This window comes from Bubalus bubalis, chromosome 2 (genome assembly GCF_019923935.1).
Source record: "Bubalus bubalis isolate 160015118507 breed Murrah chromosome 2, NDDB_SH_1, whole genome shotgun sequence".
In the NCBI taxonomy this organism is placed as follows: Eukaryota; Metazoa; Chordata; class Mammalia; order Artiodactyla; family Bovidae; genus Bubalus; species Bubalus bubalis.
Window position 1 is genome coordinate 8,093,089 of NC_059158.1, and position 20,073 is coordinate 8,113,161.

The window sequence follows — 20,073 nt, forward strand, 5'->3', positions numbered from 1 at the left end:
TGTTTCTACTTCAAGGCTTCAGGAAGCGTTACTGGGACCTCCAACCGCTCAATCCAGTAGAAGCTTTTTCCATCTTCCTCAGTTGCATCATCTTCTCATTTGTCAATGAAATACTGTTCTCTTGACCTCTGTGGCCAAATGGTTTCTGATTCTCCTAATTTCTTCAGCTTTTTTTTTTTTTTTTGGCCTTTTTCTTGGGTTTTTCTTCCTCTACCTCTCATCCCACCAGTGATCTTTAACTGGAGGGTAGGTGGCCCATTAAAACATTTGGCAAAGCTTTAAAAATTTATGCAGTCTGGGACACCATTCCTATAGTTTCTGATTCAGTAAGTCTTCCTAGAAGCCTATAATATAGTAGTTCTATGATAAGTCTGTTGTCTGAAGGTACCACAGTTTACTAAACCATTTCTCAAGTATTCAACATGTATTTATTGAGGATCTACTATATTCTAGGTATCATTGATTATTTATTAATAAATAAATTTTTTCCTTTGTGGAAACTACAGTGATACTTTGTTCCACTCCTTTCATTGTCTTAGTCTAGAATCAGTACTTGAATCAGCATATGAAAATGCAGAGATTGGTCTCAAAGATGTTGATGCTTATGGCCAAATTACTTCATAGAATAGTTATATTTTTGCTTCCACCTACTCCATGGTATGGTTTTAGCAACCAGTTACATAAGAAGGTGGCTCTCAAATCGTGTGTCTTTAGACTTGCTGTCTCAGGTTTATGTTACAAACTGCAATGAGTTCCTGATTCTTGTTTTCTGCATCTTTGCCTCTGCAGCCTCCTTGTCCTCCCCTCTCTGAGCTGCCTCCTCCTCCAGACAGGAATTCTCATTTGCTTCTCTGCTTGCACAGCATTGGTATTATTTCTTCCATGAAGGTGCTTCAGGACCATTCTTCCTGTTTGCAAGATGGTCGCATTCACATGCTTCTGAGCTCCCCATGGACTTAGTCACACAGTCACCGCATGGAGAGGGGTTGCTTATTTGCTTCTCCGAGTTCCTTCTTGCAGGGTTGTTCATCTTTGTGTATCCTTAGTGCTAGCCCACAGGAGTTAATAAATATATTCTGAACCAAATGAACCATTCAGCATATTAATGTTTTTATGTTTTAGAAATTATCCCAGAGTCTTTATATGATCTGGAAATCTGGAATTTAGAACCTATTTACAGATGACTTTTTTTTTCTTTAAATAATTTAAATCACATTTTTAGGGGCTTCCCAGGTGGTATTAGTGGTAAAGAACCCGCCTGCCAACACAGGAGACATAAGTGACATGGGTTCGATCCCTGGGTCAGGAAGATCTCCTGGAGGAGGGCATGGCAACCTATTCCAGTATTCTTACTTAGAGAATCCCATGGACAGAAGAGCCTGGCAGGCTATGGTCCATAAAAGTGAAAGTGAAGTCACTTAGCTGTGTCCAACTCTTTGTTACCCCATGGACTGTAGCCTACCAGGCTCCTCCATCTGTGGGATTTTCCAGGCAAGAGTACTGGAGTGGGTTGCCATTTCCTTCTCCAGAGGATCTTCCAGACCTAGGGATTGAACCCATGTCTCTGGTATTGCAGGCAGACGCTTTACTGTCTGAGCCCCCACGGAAGCAATGGTCCATAGGGTCAGTTCATGAAGAGTCGGACATCACTGAAGCAACTTAGCATGCGTGCGTGTATTAGGATTTTTAGTTTTTATTAAATTTAGATAATATTTTATATTAAAATGTTTATTATAGGTAGTTTGTTAATTGAAGAAAATAGAAATAGCATTAAAACTATTAATGTACTACCCTCAGATAATCATTATATTTGAACCTCTTTACAGAAATTGTGTATGTGTGTATATGCATGGACATCTGCGTGATACAGTGTGTTTGTACATAATATATTTTGAGCGTTTTTTTCTTTCAATAAGTATTTCAAAAGTATTTTAAATGGCTGCCCAACATTCCGTTGTATGGAAATATCACAGTTCTTTAGTCCCTTATAGTTTTACATGTAAAATTGTCCCCAAGTAATTGTTAACATAAATGCTATAGTAAATACTGCAATAGTGATTCATTTATTGAACAAATACGTTTTGAGGGTCTACTGGTCTAAGCACCTATGTACTCTGTTGAAGAAGAAATCGCTTTAGTGAAAAAAGCAAGTGCGTACACAGGGTCTCAGAATATCCCATGATGAACGATGCCTAGGGGCTAAGAACTCTGTGCTGTGGGCACAGACTGGGACCTGAGGAGCAGGTCAGGGAAGGCTTCTGAAAAGAAGTGATCACAGGTTATTGGCTAGTCTCTCTGTTTCGGGATGTGTATCAGAATACCACTTGGTTACTATGATGACGTGTAACCTGTTTTATTTATCATTGATGTTTTTTTGTTTTGCTTTTTGTTTACACTAAAGATAAATATTTTAATCAAGTACATTTTGAACATTATTTAAATTGCCTTCCGCCTCACACCCATCCTGTATCCTATTACAGATGATAATAACATGTTTTATAATATTGGATAATGGGCTTCCCTGGTGGCTCAGCAATAAAGAATCTACCTACAATGCAGGAGACATGGGTAGGGAAGATCCCCAGGGGAGGGAAATGGCAGCCCACTCCAATTCTTGTCTGGGAAATCCCATGGACAGAGGAGCCTGTTGGGCTCTAGTCCAAGGGGTCTCAAGAGTCAGACATGACTTAGGGACTAAACCACCACCACCAATCCTGAGATATCTTTGCAGACTTACTTTACACCCTCATTGGGTATGGCTTTCTAATCTTGGAATGTACGTCTGGGTGTGGATTGTTAAATCTATATTCCTTTGGGAGATTTTTAAGTAGTAGTGATTTTTCTGCCCCTTTGGTCACATTTTGATAGCAGGGTTGTAGCAGCTTTTAAAAATTATTTAGAACACCTTTTGTGTTAGCTTGTGCTCTGGGACAGTTTAGGAGAAATGTTTATTCTTAAGAATTGGTAAGAATCTGATAAGACCATCTTGGCCTTTAACCTTAAAAAAGTAATTCGGTGTTATTCCCTGGTTACTTTCTCAGTCTTCTCTAGTTATTCTAGTTGAGTTTCTCTTTCTGGACAAGCTGAGTAATTTTACATTTTTCTAGAACTTGTTAATCACAGTCTTCAAATTCATTAGGGCAGAGTTGACTGTCTTGCTCTTTTTTTTTTTTTTTTCCCGCTTATTTCAGGCCGTATTTTTCAGGTTGAAATATTACTAGTCTAGACTATCATTTTTTGGCAGATCTGGAAATATGAAAGGTATAATTTACAGGTTAAAATGTGTTACCTACAAAGCTAGGCTTACTTAGCTGATTTAGTAGAAGCACCAGAACCGTCATTTAGAAGAGCACGTATATGTGGTTATGGGTGTTGGGCGCACTTTTTATATTACATCATGGTCATATATTTAGTCTTATTGAAATAGCTCGAGCAGTTCCCAGTGAGAATAGGGAGCTGGTGCTGACGTGTGATGACGGGACGTGGGAGTTAGGCTTATTCAGTAGTAAAAATAGTGCAATCACATACGGTGATCTTTTTTCAATCAGATGGTCTCCCTCTCCGTAAACAGAGGTGCCTTTTACAGTTCCTTAGGATCTGCCTCATAAAAATCTACTATTAGTGTTTCCATTTGGCCGCGTGAAGGAGGGGACCCCCCTGAGCGTCAGAGCAGAGGTTACAGGTGCCTGTCAGAACAGCAGGCAAGGAGGAGGTGCTGCTGGAATTGGGGTGATCATTTAACTCCTCGCTAGGTCGGAAGGCGTGAGGAACAGCTGGTTCACGTGCCCTTTCAGGGCACTGATGCAGTTTCTCCAATGCAGAAATCATCTTTAAGCTTAAGGAAGATAAAGCTCCAGGTTCTTACGTGGAACCACCGAAGGCCAGTGCTCAGTTTGTGGGCGCCTGTTCCTTTTTCCCTTTTCCAGAATGCACCCGTGCTTTCCCCTGTCACTTGGCAGGTTACTGTCAGCATTTCTACCGTGGGCAAATCACTCAGTCCCCCTTACTGTCGTAGCTGCTAACGCTCATGAGACAACAGAGCAGTGGAGAAACGGATCCTCCCCACAGCAGCAGCTCTGTGGGGGGTGTTAAAGCAGGTTTTCCTCCAGGAGCCGACATCCTGAGGCGATGGGGTGGGGGCCTGCAGGTGGAAGAGTCTTGGGGACACGAGGACACCTACACAGAGGTGTGGCTGCTGCCGCAGACGAGGGAGTGGGTCCACGGAGAACTTCGTTCGCTGAGCCAGGGAATTGGGCTTTATATTCACCATCAAGTTGGTATTAAAATGATTGTTGAAAGAGTATTGAAATGCAGAGCCATTTTTTTTTTTTTACACTTTATATTTCTAGTTCCTCCTTGTATACCTGCCACCAGGTAGACAGTCAATGCAATAAAAACAGACAACTGGTGTTGAACCAAGTCCTAGCAGTTTGGTGGGTTGGTCCCCAAAACTGACGTCCTGGATCCTCATGCTCTTGAGGAGGGGTGCTGCGACTCTGAGATGGTGCACGAGACCCCATCCCTTTCATCGGAGGGTGAAAATGGTCAGAGAGTGGGCTGCTGCTGCGAACTCGCTTCAGTCGTGTCCGACTCTGTGCGACCCCAGAGACGGCACCCACCAGGCTCCCCCATCCCTGGGATTCTCCAGGCAAGAACACTGGAGTGGGTTGCCATTTCCTTCTTCAGTGCATGAAAGTGAGAAGTGAAAGTGAAGTCGCTCAGTCGTGTCTGACTCCTAGCGACCCCATGGACTGCAGCCCACCAGGCCCCTCTGTCCATGGGCTTTGCCAGGCAAGAATACTGGAGTGGGTTGCCATTGCCTTCAAATCCTTATTTGAGGATTGTTTTATTTTTATAAATGATTTGTTTTTAATGATCCCATCTTCTTCCCAGAACCCCAAAAGAACGGTGGTTTCCTAAGGGCTCCAGGAATTTTTTTTTTTTTGGCTCAGTGGTTTCAGATTATGTTTCACAAATAGATTTTTTTTTTCTTTATTTACAGTTATTTATCTGTGGTGAAAATAAAATAGTTTTGCATTGTTTTCTTACACAAACAAAAGCTTTAAAATATACAAGGCATTAAACAAACTTGTTCATAGCCTGTACCGTTAACAAATAGTTTCTCTGCTTTACCAGAGAAGACAAACTATCAAAAGGAGCACATGTTTAATAGTTGCAGAACCAGACTTTAACCTATGCTGTCAGCAGTCTCTCCCCAAGCCTGTCACTCTTTCGGCCACGGGTTCTTCTGGATCTTAGGGACAATTATGGATCCATTCGTGTGTTGCCAGGACCTTTTCCAGGTGACAACTCCAAGCATATTTAGTAAAGGTTGAATTAATTACAATTACATCTTAATTTAAATACAGGAAGAACTCATTACAGTAAGAATATGTTACTTATTTTAGATTTAACAACATGGTGTTGGAGAAGGCAGTGGCACCCCACTCCAGTACTCTTGCCTGGAAAACCCCATGGACAGAGGAGCCTGGTGGGCTACAGTCCATGGGGTCGCTAACAGTCGGATACGACTGAGCGACTTCACTTTTTTTCACTTTCATGCATTGGAGAAGGAAATGGCAACCCATTCCAGTGTTCTTGCCTGGAGAATCCCAGGGATGGGGGAGCCTGGTGGGCTGCCATTTCTGGGGTCACACAGAGTTGGACACGACTGAAGCGACTTAGCAGCAGCAGCAGCAACAACATGGTGTGAATGTCCATTTTGCACATATATCTGTTTTTATTTTGAAGCAGCTGAGAAACTACTATTTATTTCTGAATGTGTAGTTTTTATGAAATTATGAGCTCGGATAACAGTGACCTTGGGGAGGGCATGATGGAAGGTGTCTAAGAACCTGAGATCCTGTTCTAAACAACACGTACCCCCCTGCACATCAAGGCTTATGATGAGAGGTGTCCTGGCTGGGAGGCGCAGCCCTTGGCTGAGAACTATTTTCTGTCTGTGGGTTCAAGCCATGGGTTTGCTGTCCAGCATGGGGCTGTGAACCAATGCGTCTGGGCAAGGCAGCATTTTTCATTTTTAATAGGAAAGGACAGAAATTAGTGTACGGGTAAGTTGGTTTCTGAATTATGTATACATGTAATATATATACACACACATGTGTAATTGGTTGGAATGTAAAAATATATTCCTTACTCTGGGTCATAGTGAAAAAAATGATAAATGTTGCTTTTAAACACTAGTAAATTGCCTTATCTGGACCAATTAAGAGCATATAATAAATGAGTACTTTCTCTGTAGCTTTGGAGAGTGTCTTTAAAACATCATATTTTACCAGGAGAATCATAAAACAGAGGTTAAATATAAACAGGACTTTTTCTAAAAAGTGAGGCAAGAGCTCATAATGACTGTTATAAACTCTGTCATTGAAGACTGTAATTACCTATTGAATTAGAGTTCCAGGTAAAGGCATTTAAGTAAATGCCTATACCTAACACAGTAGATACCCCAAATCTACTGATGTAAATTGAAGTCATTTTTGCAAGAACTTGTCATGTACCAATAGAAGGTGGCCAAACTTCAATATACTAAACAGAAACTGTTCTTTAAATATGTGTTAAGTCATGAGCTTTTGCCGCCTGGAGCCCCAGTTAATCCTATTAATAAAGAGTTGTTTTATTATATAATACCAAATTATGTATGCACAAACTCTTACACATAGTCATTACTGCCACGAATATATATCAATACAATATATACATACATATTATTTATGGTTCTTAAGTTTAGGCAAACTGCTGGCATAGAAATAATAGTGCTTTTCATTTTTATGTTTCTCAAAGACTGTATATTTAATACTTATTTACATTTTTAATATCTCCAATGTACTCTCCAATATACTCAGTATTATTTATTTTTGAAAAAGTGGGCCTTGTGCTTTTGTCATGTATATTAATATAAATTTCAGTCATACATTTGGAATTCTTTTGAAGTAAAAATACTGCTAAATACAGAATCTACTTTCTGCATTTATTAAGGGCTTTTTTTTTCCATTACTGTTTCATTTTACTCATCATTTCATGAGAAATAACTAAAAGCTTGCAAATGAGGGAAAAAATGGTATTTTTTCCAAAGACTGTCTCTTCTCCCCTCAACTCTTACTCTGGATCTGCTAATTAGCAGGGAGCAAATAGGACGTTGCTGTGGGGATGAAGATGTACTTGTGATAAACCGTGGCTTGTTTCCTTCATTCTCATGCTCCCTGTCTGCCTTGATAAGGCAGGCTGGATGGATCAATATGCAATTGAAAGAAGTTTGCTCAGTGAATGGAAGGTTCTTTGAGTTTCTGGCTTTTCCAGCAAGGCTGATGGGGGAAGAGGCAGGTTGCACCAGAGACGGAAGGGCCTGTGGTGGGGAGGATGCCATCTTCTGTGGCCACCGATGATGTTTGGTATCAGTGACCATTTTGGGAGCTGATAGTGGATACTGGGAGGTATGAATGGCTGACATACCAATATTTTGAAAGCATTTAAACTGTACTCCAGTGGACTAGCTGAAATGTTACATCATTATGATTACGGTATCCATTTCAGTACAGAATAGTACCTAGGAATTGTGTTAAATTTTGCCTTTACAGTCAGTATTTAGACCACTGTATTAAACTTAGAATTGGTTTCTGTCAATCATCAAATATGTATATCCTTATAAAAATATAAATTAATTGTTACCAACGTAGAACATGCGCTTCTTTACCAAATCCAGTTGTGCTCAAAGCTCAGATGGGAGAGCTGCAGCTCTGGGAGGCAGCCTCCCCAACTCTTTGTTAGTTATTGCTTCTTTCAGAACTATGCTCATCTAAAAATGATGATTGCAGAAATGCTGTATATTTGTTGCTGTTTTTCAGTTGCTCAGTCGTGTCTGACCCTTTTGTGACCCCATGGACTGTAACCTGCCAGGCTCCTCTGTCCATGGGATTCTCTAGGCAAGATGACTAGAGTGGGTTGCCATGCCCTCCTCCAGGGGATCTTCTCAACCCTGGGATCGAACCCGAGTCTCCTGCATTGCAGGTGGATTCTTTCCTGAGGAGCCACCGGGGAGAACCTTAGTTTTTATTTAGTACCTCTTCAGTATTCCACCCTCACACTTCATGGGTGGTTATTCTGTAACCAACTGTTGGCAAAAGTATCATGTTGCTGCTTTTCAGCCCCTCATTTATTGTTCACCCTTTTATTTCTTCCAGGTTTGACTTAGGTCTTAGGCCGTCTATGAACTCAGCTTAGACTTATTTCTAAGCCAGTTGGCATTTGTTGAAACTCGCCAGTGAAATTTGTATGTCTTCATTAAAAAAAAAGAATTATTTTTATGTACTTTGAATAGGCAGCTAAACATTTTAAAATTATGATTCAGTATTTAAAACGCACTAATTATTTGCATTGTGGAAACAATTGGAAGTAGCCCTTGTGACTAAGACTTAATTAAAATTATAATTTTAAAAGGACTCTATTATTTAACAGCTTACACATATTTGTTTCATAAATAATTCATTCAACAAATATTTATTAGTATGTGTCAGGTACCACTTATAAGTAATATATTTGTTTTGCTGTCTTCTTATTTGTGTATGATGAATTAATTTATACTTTTTTTGTTTTTCTTAGACAAAATTGAAGAAGCACAAAAAGAACTAAATGGGGCAGAAGTGTCAAAAAAAGGTAAGTTAAAATCAACTCCAGTATAGGCTTTATTCTTGCAGAGATTCCTGAATAAATACCTTATTATTGCAACCTTTCTAAATGAATCAATGTAAGATTGATACCTAAAAGTTGATGAACTTTGCTTTATGAAATGTTTTAAGTGCATAGCATGTTCTGTGACCGTTTCCCAGGTGTTAACTGTTTTGCTGTGGGGAGTATGACAGCTTGTTGCAGATCTTCTGAAAGTCCTATTTGAGAGACTGTCACATAGCTATAAATAGGGCCAGGATAATGCATACTGGTGGTTGTGTTCATGTATATGTGTGCTTATGTGTGCTCGAGTGGCAGAGAACTTTTTTTTTAATGTGGCAAAAGCCTAAGACAACCAAAATAGCCCAAGTGCTAGTCAGTGCAGGGATAGTTGCCCCAGTTGTAGTACCTTCATATTTTGGGATGTTATGCAGCTTTTTAAAAAAGTTAGTTATTTCAGTTGACTGTGATGATTCGTTGCAATGGTGAGAGAAGGGGCAGAGGAAGTTGATTAACTTTTATTTATTTGGATCTGTGTTCTTTACTTAGTTTTCATGGGTAAATTTTGTATAAGGAATAAAAAGCTTACAATCAAAAAGCGGTGTTCATCACAGAAAGCGTACTGATTATTTTCTAAGCTAATCTGAAAAAAGACATTTGATGTAGAACAGTCTGTGGAATGGGAGGAAGACAGGAAGGTGGATAGAGTTCCAACACACTCTAATGTTAATGGGTAAAACTGATGAAAAGGATGTAAGATTCTCTTTATGGCATTTAGATTTCATGATTTATTTTTGCTTTGTCCTTGTTATATCTTCTTATTACTGCAGGATATTTTGGCAGAAAAATTCAGCCATGTAAGATTCCAATGGAAAATCTTTTTCTTTTTTTTTAATCTAAGTAGATTCCTAACTGGGCTTTCCCTGTGGCTCAGTGGTAAAGAATCTGTCTTTGATGCAGGAGACTCTGGTTTGATCCCTGGGTCGGGAAGATCCTCTGGAGAAGGGCATGGCAACCCACTCCAGTACTCTTGCCTGGAGAATCCCATGGACAGGACCCCTGACAGTCCATGGGGTTGCAAAGAGTTGGACGTGACTGAAACGACTTAGCAGCAGCAGCGGTTCCTAAGTGCATGCCTTTGGTGGAAATAATTTCAGGTTGTCCACGTTCTCCGTCCCTTGGCCCAGCCTGTGCAGCCTCCAGGGCTGTTTGGGGCTGGTCTGAGTAGCTCCACTGTGATGTGCAGACATCTTAAAAGTATTTCCCCTCTTTATCTGCTCCCCTCACCACTTTCCATGGATTTCTGGAAAGCCCATACCAAACACGACCCTTCAGTGGCACTCTTGGCAAAACACAATCTAAGAAGAGTTAAGAAGTCACCACAGCCAGGCCATCCCTTTGAAAGGTTGGCTGAAGATCCCTTCCGCACACTGCTGAAATCCTAAAGCACTTGAGACACTCAGACTGTAAGAACCTAAGAGTTTAAACTTAGTCATGGTCAGTCTTTTCCATGTCTAGTAATGGTTTAGAGCTGCTTCAGTAGGCAATATAAATGTGTTCTTGTCTTACTTTTCCTTCTTTCCTACCCCTGTGGCCAAGAGCTTTAAAAACAGTGAACCAAGTGTCTGATAGGAAGGAGGAAATGGAACAGAGGTTCTAGAAAAAGAAATGGGATAATGAGGTTGAAGTAATCCAGTGGGCTGCATTTGGCAGGCTACATTTATTTAAGACCCAGGATGAATACCAAGCAAGCATTGTTCTGTGCAGCTCACTGCCAGTGTTCCTACTCAGCTTTCATTTTTACATATGCATTCTGGGCAAATTAAAAATAAAGTAGTTTTGCTCCAAAATATAATTGAGGAATAATATCAGTTTGTCTTTAACAACATGAGATAAACTTTTTGAGTAACAAAGGTCCTTGAGATTTCTCAGATCTTTGCTTGTTGAGCTGTCTTGTTTGATGAAAGGAAATCCTTTTCTTCTTTTGTAGAATATACTTTAGAAATTTGGAGTTATTTATTGTTTTTATTGATTTACGGGTCATCTAGAATAGATCATTTTTTCACTACTTTTCCCAAATTTTGGTGATTTCCCCCTGAAAGTTTAACTTTTTCTACATCTGCCTTTTTTTCTTTAATTGCTACTTTGTTCTAAGGCTTTGTGTCAATTGAAGATGGCTATAGTCCTTAGCCCATTGGAGGTTCTTTCTCCCTCTTCTTTTTCTTACCAGTAGGACAAGTAACTAATTTATCTTCAGAAGCATTTAGCATACTGGTAGGCTCTTAAAGAAAACAAACCTTGCTTATTGGTATATTTTAAAAAGATATCTTTCCTGTTTTCTAACAGTTTAAGGAAAGATTAATCTGTGTAGTACAATATGATGACAGAGAAACTGACTTTGTTCATTATATACCAATAGAATAAAGAAGTGCACTAAATTATGGTAGCATATTTCTTTTATTCTTTCTGTTTATGAATGAGAATCAGATGGCTTGAATTTTATTTATTTTGGTTTTAACCAATTTGGGGATAAATATAGAAAGCAGCATTCATCAATTCTCTATAATGTCCTTATTTTCTTCCTTATAGTGCTATATACTTGGTTTTAATATCCATTGTGCTTGACACTATTTCTAAAATCATTGTGTGAGATTTAAATAAAATAAATAGTGAATGTCACAGATGTAATGATGAATATGCATAAAGTGAACTGGGAAGAAATAAATTTATCAGTTAATTAGGAGAGCTTTTATGTGCTGTTTCATGAATAACTTTGATTTTAATACTTTGTTTTAAATTTTTATCACACAATATTTGACCCATAAAATAATCCATGTAAGTATATGTAATATATATTATTACATATATATGCAGTGTCATATATTATTGTATATATATTTTATATATGTGTGTAATATTATATATTATCACATATGTTTAATACATAGTACTTATATTAGTAGGTCCCCTGGTGGCTCAGACGGTAAAGTATCTGTCTATCAATGTGGGAGACCTGGGTTCGATCCCTGGGTCGGGAAGATTCCCTGGAGAAGGAAATGGCAACCCACTCCAGTACTCTTGCCTAGAAAATCCCATGGATGGAGGAGCCTGGTGCAGGCTACTGTCCATGGGGTCGCAAAGAGTTGGGCACAACTGAGCGATGTAAGTATATGTAATATGTATTATTACATATATATGCAGTGTCATATATTATTGTGTATATATTTTATATATGTGTGTAATATTATGTATTATCACATGTTTAATGCATAGTACTTATATTAGTATATATATTATTATAACATCATGACAATAGCATGGTAATCTTTGATTCTAATAGCCAATTTAAGAACTGGCACATTGCTAATATGTACTATTGTATCAACCTATATACTAGTCTCCATTTCATCCCAATATTTGCTTGGTAGAAAGTCTTAACTTTGTGTCATCATCTGCATTTCCTCTTTGAAAAAATGTCTATTAACTTCTTTTGCCTCATTTTTTAATTAGGTTGTTGGGGGTTTTTTATTTGATGTTGAGTTATATGAGCTCATATATAGGTCATATGATGTCAAGTTATATGAGCTGTTTATATATGTTGGTTAGTCCCTCATAGGTCACATCATTTGCATGTATTTTCTCCCATTCAATAGGTTGTCTTTTCATTTTGCTGATGGTTTACTTTGCTGTGCAAAAGCTTTCAAGTTTAATTGGGTCCCATTTGCTTATTTTTACTTTTATTGCCTTTACTTTAGGAGATGGACCCCCCCCCCAAAAAAATACTGCTGTGATTTATGAAAAAACATATTTTGCTTCTTTTCTTCTAGGAGTTTTGTAGTATCCAGTCTTACATTTAGGTCTTTAATCCATTTGGAGTTTATTTTTGTGTATAGTATTAGGGAATGTTTTAATTTCACTTTTACATGTAGCTGTCAAGTTTTCTCAGCACCACTTATTGAAGAAATTTTTTTCCCCAGTGTATATTCTTGCCTCCTTTGTCAGAGATTAATTGTCAATGTATTTAATAAAATTACTCCAGCTTTCTTTTTTTTTTTAATTTTTTTTAAATTTTATTTTATTTTTTAACTTTACAATATTGTATTGGTTTTGCCATAATTACTCCAGCTTTCTTTTTTTCTCTTCAGTCAGGTATTTTTCTTATAATTTATCCATTTTGTCGGACATTTAAGTATATTGGCAAAAAGTCATTCATAGTATTCTTTCTCTCATTGCTGCTGGATCTGTAGTTGTGTCTCCATTTTCTCACTGTTCACTTATGCCTTTTCTCTCTGTGTTGATTAGTCTTGCCAAAGGTTTGTCTGTTCCACTCCTCTTTTACTGTAACTTCTGAGTTTCTTGATATCATCTTGTATAATACCTTCCTGTTTCATTACATTTTGCTCTGCGTTATCTTTTCTTCTTCTTTGGGCTTACTCTGTTATCCAGTTTCTTAAGTTGGTCAGTTCAGTTCAGTTTAGTTCAGTCACTCAGTCGTGTCAGACTCTTTGCGACCCCATGAATTGCAGCATGCCAGGCCTCCCTGTCCATCACCATCTCCTGGAGTTCACTCAAACTCACATCCATGAGATGCCATCCAGCCATCTCATCCTCTGTCGTCCCCTTCTCCTCCTGCCCCCAATCCTTCCCAGCATCACGGTCTTTTCCAATGAGTCAACCCTTCGCATGAGGTGGCCAAAGTACTGGAGTTTCAGCTCTAGCATCAGTCCTTCCAAAGAAATCCCAGGACTGATCTCCTTCAGAATGGACTGGTTGGATCTCCTTGCAGTCCAAGGGACTCTCAAGAGTCTTCTCCAACACCACAGTTCAAAAGCATCAATTCTTCGGCGCTCAGCTTTCTTCACAGTCCAACTCTCACATCCATAATGACTACTGGAAAAACCATAGCCTTGACTATACGAACCTTTGTTGGCAAAGTAATGTCTCTGCTTTTGAATATGCTATCTAGGTTGGTCATAACTTTCCCTCCAAGGAGTAAGTGTCTTTTAATTTCATGGCTGCAGTCACCATCTGCAGTGATTTTGGAGCCCCCAAAAATAAAGTCTGACACTGTTTGCACTGTTTCCCCATCTATTTCCCATGAAGTGATGAGACTGGATGCCATGATCTTCGTTTTCTGAATATTGAGCTTTAAGCCAACTTTTTCACTCTCCTCTTTCTTAAGTTGGTAACTGGGCTTATTTTTAAGTCTTTATTCTTTTCTATTAAAATCACTGGAAGTTATTAATTTCCTTATAAACATTGCTTTGGTTATATTAAATGTGGTTTCACTTTTGCTACTTCCATTAATTTTTGTGCTGGTTTCTTCTTTGACTCCCTCAATAGAATTTGAATTTTTTTCCCTTAGGGATGGTTGTGGGTTTTATTTATTTTTTTTGTTAGTGATTTCTGACTTAATTGCACTGTTACATTAATTGCTTTTTGAAATCAGTTTGTATTTCTAAAATAATTTGCTCTCTATTTCTGAATACAGTGTAATCAAAAGTTTCAGGGAATGGTGTATAAAAATGCTCCTAGATTTTATATTAGAAATTTAAGAATTCAGCATTTTACAGAAAAATTCATCATTTTACAAAGATGGGAAAGCTGAAGTTGAAAGCTGTTCAATAACTGTATCCCAGGGACTGTAACATAGGATGAGGAATTTTCAAGTTTGTGTTATTCTGCTGTTATTCTGCATTGTAACTGGAAGAAAGCTGTGTTCTCGTGATAGTTGAATCTATAATAATTGTTCAGTCCCTCAGTTTTGTTCGACTCTTTGTGACCCCCTTGGAGTGTAGCACGCCAGGCTTCCCTGTCCTTCACCATCTTCCAGAGCTTGCTCAAACTAATGTCCATTGAGCTGGTGATGCCATCCAACCGTCTCATCCTCTGTTGTCCCTTTCTACTCCTGCTTTCTATCTTTCCCAGCATCAAGGTCTTTTCTAATGCATTGGCTCTTCACATCAGGTGGCCAAAGTATTGGAGCTTCAGTTTCAGCATCAGTCCTTCCAATGAATATTCAGGGCTGATCTCCTTTAGGATTGACTGACTTGATCTCCTTGCAGTTCAAGGGACTCTCAAGAGTCTTCTCCAACACCACAGTTCAAAAGCATCAATTCTTCGGTGCTCAGCCTTCTTTGTGTTCCAACTCTCACATCCAGGCGTGACTACTGGAAACACCATAGCTTTGACCATACGGACTTTTGTAGGCAAAGTAATTTCTCTGCTTTTTAATACACTGTCTAGATTTGTCATAGCTGTTTCCCTAAGGGGCAAGCATGTCTGTGCTATTCTACTGTTATTCTGTGTTGTAACTGGACTAGAGCTGTGTTCTAATAATAGCTGAATCTATAGTAGTTACTCCTGTTCTAAATTAATCCTTTGAGTGAAGAGATCACTTTTTCAAAAAAATATTGTAATGATTCAGAAAAAAGTAGGAGTCCAACAATGGGCATAGAAAAGGGTGGAGATTTTAGGTCAGCTTGCATTGAGATTTTTCATATTATTATGTCTCAAACAGAAAAATCCTAAAATCACCACCATAGTATCTATAGTTTCCTTTTAGTAGCTATCACTCTGAAATTATATACTCTAGTCACCAGAAAGTGTTTTGTTTTACCATGTATATGAGAATAAAGAGTCCTAAGCATATACGTCATTTATGGCTTAAGAAATATAGTAAGCAACTTATCCTGCTGTACTCAGACTTGCTCCAATGAGTCACTTGACAAGCAGAGTTTCTGTTAACATAGGCATAATGTACTGCCTGGAATTACCCTCTTGTTATCTGGGGAAGCTTGAGGGAAGTTAGGTTCCTATGTAAAACTAGACTGAGTAATTCAGAAGTGAACGTGACACTCTAGTGAGCAGACACCTAGATTGTGAACTCCGATTATCGGGTCAATACGAAAGCTAGCATTTGCTCACCTACTTTCCTCAATTTTTTGAGACTCCTTATAACATGAATAAGTTTTCAAGGACTGAAAAATAACTCCCATTCTTTTTTTCTTTTTTAAATACTGAATGTGATATTGAAAAAAAAAAAAAGAAATGAAGGTTGATTTCGAATAGTATTTTATGTTAATAAGGTTATACCTTTACGGCAGTGATAATTTTCTTCCTTAAGAATTTTGCTAAGTATACTTAAGGAAATATGAGAGCATGTTCCCATAATTAGGGGTGATGAAGTCCTTCCTAAGTTAAGACTAAACTTTAGGTGGCATAATGGAAAAGTTGGACTGATTTTTCTTAAATTGAAATGAATAATGTTACTGCAAGATAAGATTAAAATGTTTTAAAACAGTCTGGGAGAAAATTTGTGCAATAAAACAAAACTTGGTTGGGTTCCTTACAATGTTATAAACCTGGAAAGGTATTAGCACTTTACAGAATGAAAGCTCACACTGATACAGCCAATGGGAAGGCTAGTGTAATATGTTAGTGAGATGTCTGAACTAGAGAATTTTTTTTAAAGGAATGCAGTTTAATTATTTCAGTATTATAGTAATGCTAGCTAGTTTATAAATTAATCACCAGGAAATAATGTAATTAAATGAGCATTAGTGGATGTTTATTTTTAATTGAAATGTTTATAAATTCTACTTTCTTAATATTAAATGCTCAAAAAAGTTTATCATATTTTTCTTATAAAGTTGTTATTAATTCATTTTTTTCTTCAGCAATTTTTTTTATTAATGCATCACCCATTCTTTTTCACCCTGCTGCTGCTGCTGCTGCTAAGTCGCTTCAGTCTTGTCCGACTCTGCACGACCCCATAGACGGCAGCCCACCAGGCTCCCCCGTCCCTGGGATTCTCCAGGCAAGAACACTGGAGTGGGTTGCCATTTGCTTCTCCAATGCATGAAAGTGAAAAGTGAAAGTGAAGTCGCTCAGTCGTGTCCGACTCTTAGCGACCCCATGGACTCTGGCCCACCAGGCTCCTCCGTCCATGGGATTTTCCAGGCAAGAGTACTGGAGTGGGGTGCCATTGCCTTCTCCCTAGAAAGTGGAAAGAAAAGAAAAAGTCTGTACCATAAAGGAACCTATGAGCTTTAACCCAGCTCTTGTGCAAACTGTCATAAAATCTGAATTGGTGGAATCAAAATTCATGAGGTTTTATGTAGACTGGCAGCAGTGCCTAACAAATTTCCCTTGGGAAAACAGCTACAGCGTTTCTATTTTTTAGAAGAGAAAGTCATCTCTTTTTTCTTTTAATATTATCTTACTTGGAATTTCAGATTTAAATATGCAAGTCTCCTGAAGTGTTCTTTTATTTTTTTATTTTTTTTTAACTATTTTAGAATTTATTGAAAGAAAATCTATGTCAGAACAAAGCTAAGGGTCTTTGAAATGACCTAACCAACACAAGTAAACAAAACCAAACAAAACAAATTGCCAACATTAAGCAAATAAGGGCTTTCTTGATAGCTCAGCTGGTAAAGAGTCTGCCTGCAATGCAGGAGACCCTGGTTCAATTCCTGGGTGGGGAAGATCCCCTGGAAAAGGGAAAGGCTACCCACTCCAGTACTCTGGCCTGGAGAATACCATGGACTATATAGTCCATGGGGTCGCAAAGAGTTGGACATGACTAAGTGACTTTCACTCACTAAAGCAAATAAAACTCTGCATGTCTGATTTTGAAGTGTTCTTTTAGTGTCATAGACAATGCTAATGGCTCATATTGCCAGAAAATTAGTATTATTTTAATTATTTGTGCCATGTATATGAATTTAAAGTATGATGTGTCAATCCTGCCAATATCTTGAGATTAAAAAATACTAAATCCCAAGAGATCATTGCTTCACAACTAGACTATGCCAATTTTATAAGAGATGATTTGCATAGTGATAAACAAACCATCTTTTAGTAAAATAAGTAAATATTCTGTTCATGGTGTTGAAATGCAAGAAACTAAAACTTTGCTTCCTGCAAATTATGAGAGGCAAAACTCTCAATATATTTCTTCACAGTGTTACTGATTACTCTCTATTGAGTAATCATTTATTAAATTGGAAGCTAAAATAGCTAACAAGATGTTACTTTTATAGGATTCATTGAAAGGCTTGCATTCTTTCACACTTTTATAGCCTTTCCATTGACTTCAAAATGTTAAGGATTATAAGGTACACAATGATCTCATGTACCATTTAGGAAGGGAAAATTGACAAAGGAGGACAGGGTGCTTTTATAAGTGATTAGAAGATGCACCAGGATTTCAGGGAGATTAAAATGTTCAAAACACATTTGTTTAAGGTTCTGTGAAGTGTGTGTTTCTGTCCACTGCTTCGTTTTTTGATAAGAGAGATTTAAAACAGCTCAGATTATGTGATGTGGATGTGAGCTGCTTTGAAGACAGCATCCCCGAGGATGGTGGAAAACAAAGGAATGGGTCTCATTCTGTTGGTTCACTTGGGGATTCATTTAAGGATGATAAGGGGGGGGCACCCAGATTATGTTTAATTTACCATCTTCGCTTTGGGGATAATTGACCTCATGGATATGCCTCTTCAATATTACTTTTTTTATATGAGTCGTGCTGTAGGGTGACTTAAAAGGATAATGTGTGCTGCTGTTGGTTGACTTATTTAAGCTTTTCCCCAGCCTTGCTTCTGTGACCTATGTGTGGGGCAAAAGAACGGGAAAAAAAGAGGCAGGCTCAGACGTTTGTTGGCACACGGGGACTTGTTCTTTTTCTCATGCTTACTCAGAGGAGAGAAGGCAATACCGGTGTCACATGGAAGTGAAGGATACAGTTCTGGGGAAGAAGGAGCAGAAAATAAATGCAAGGGGGAGGCAGAGTCAATTGGAAATAGGTGAACAGCTGCGAGGAATTCTAGAAAATAAATTTTTTAAAAATTGGAAGCAAGCAATAGAGGACCATTTCACTGAAACAGAGCATTCTTCTACTCCTGTCTCACTATTCAGATGTGTTTTGTTGGGCTGTGCTATATGTACGAAGAATATCAATTTTTAAGGATGATGATTTAGAATTCTGCACCAACCACCAAGCTTGGGATACTGTAGTAGCTATTTCGTTCAAGAAGAGATTTGGAAAAAGAAAATGAGACTCTGTGGGTGAGTGAGAAAAAGCCGGAAGAGGACTGAGCAAAACTTAAACGAGAGCAAACGTAGATAGTACCGTATGCGCCTAGTTGGATGTCCAGTGAGTGAGGACGTGCTTTGGCAGATGGCGCTGGGAGTGCGGCTCTGCACCAGAATGCAGAGGCCCCTATGTGGGCTCCTTTCCGGAAGCCCACCACACAGCACCGAGTGACCCACTTGGTAACTGGTAACAGAACCCTTCCATGGCCACCTGTGTCTCTTCAGTGTGAAGACAGCTTCTAACAGCTGATGAGATCTCAGCCCGTTAAGCTCTTTGCCTCACCCCTGCCACACGGGATGAGCGCTCCAGTTCCCTTTTGCCCAAGATCATATACTGGCACCTCCTGCGGTTCCTGGTGCATATAGTAGGCATTGGGCAAATATTTATTTGGCTGTTCTGAGCACCCAGAGTGGCCTGTAATATTAAATCTGTTTTGTGACTTAATTGGTAGTGTTTCCTTATATTTAATATGAAACATTACTATATGAAAGTCAAGAATTTGTGAGGGAAGAAGAGCATGTCTGTGTCTTCAGTAGATGTACTGTTATTTTCTTTGCTAATTAGAGACCTGTTCAAGTTTGTGCCTTCTTGGGTTGATTGTATTTAAAACTTCTTATATTCTGTATGTTATACAAGTATCCAAATATTTTAAGATAGAGTATAACCTTCTCTCATAAGTTTAAATAATTTTTACTGTTGTTGTATCCTTCCCTTTCTAATTTCTGAGAACATTTATTATTGATTAGGTTGATTTTTTATTTAATTAAAAATTTCAAACAGAATTGTTACTTATTCTGCTTTAAAAATTTTCAATTTGATATATCTCTGGTTTTACTTTTTATTTTTGCAATCAGAATTATTTCTCTGAAATTACATTGACTGCTTAAAAACTTTCCTTCTATATATAAAAAAGTTCCACAGTATTTATTTGCCTTTGTATGATTACTGACATAAATATTTTGAGTATTTATTTCATCTCTACCTGCTAGATTTTGATCTATATTTTAAGTTATTGCTAAATAAGCAGGTATTTGTTAGGTTCTTAATTTGCTAACTTCTTGCTTTGGGGTTGAACTACATGTTAGTTGTATGTGAATAATACATGTACGTGATGAATTTAAAAATATGGAACTCCAGTGACAGGTAAAGATTTGCCAGCTCTGTACTCCAATCCCATCATGTTTTAATTTTTTTAAACTTTATGAATTTTTAAATTTTATCCAAGATTTTGTAGTATATAAAATTTAGTATCTGTTTATTCTATTACATTTTCCTTTTCTGTTAAA

General features: G+C 38.1%; 1 protein-coding gene across 5 annotated transcripts in view; it reads left to right on the forward strand.

Annotated features, from left to right (window-relative positions):
• The window catches only part of HIVEP1 (HIVEP zinc finger 1), a 129,771-nt gene that overhangs the window by 71,258 nt on the left and 38,440 nt on the right, over positions 1–20,073 (forward strand). For all 5 annotated transcript variants that reach the window (XM_006057773.4, XM_025265750.3, XM_025265739.3 and 2 more), the window contains exon 3: positions 8,620–8,673. In XM_006057773.4, coding sequence (XP_006057835.4) covers positions 8,620–8,673 — 54 coding nt within the window. The remainder of the gene's footprint in view (positions 1–8,619; positions 8,674–20,073) is intronic.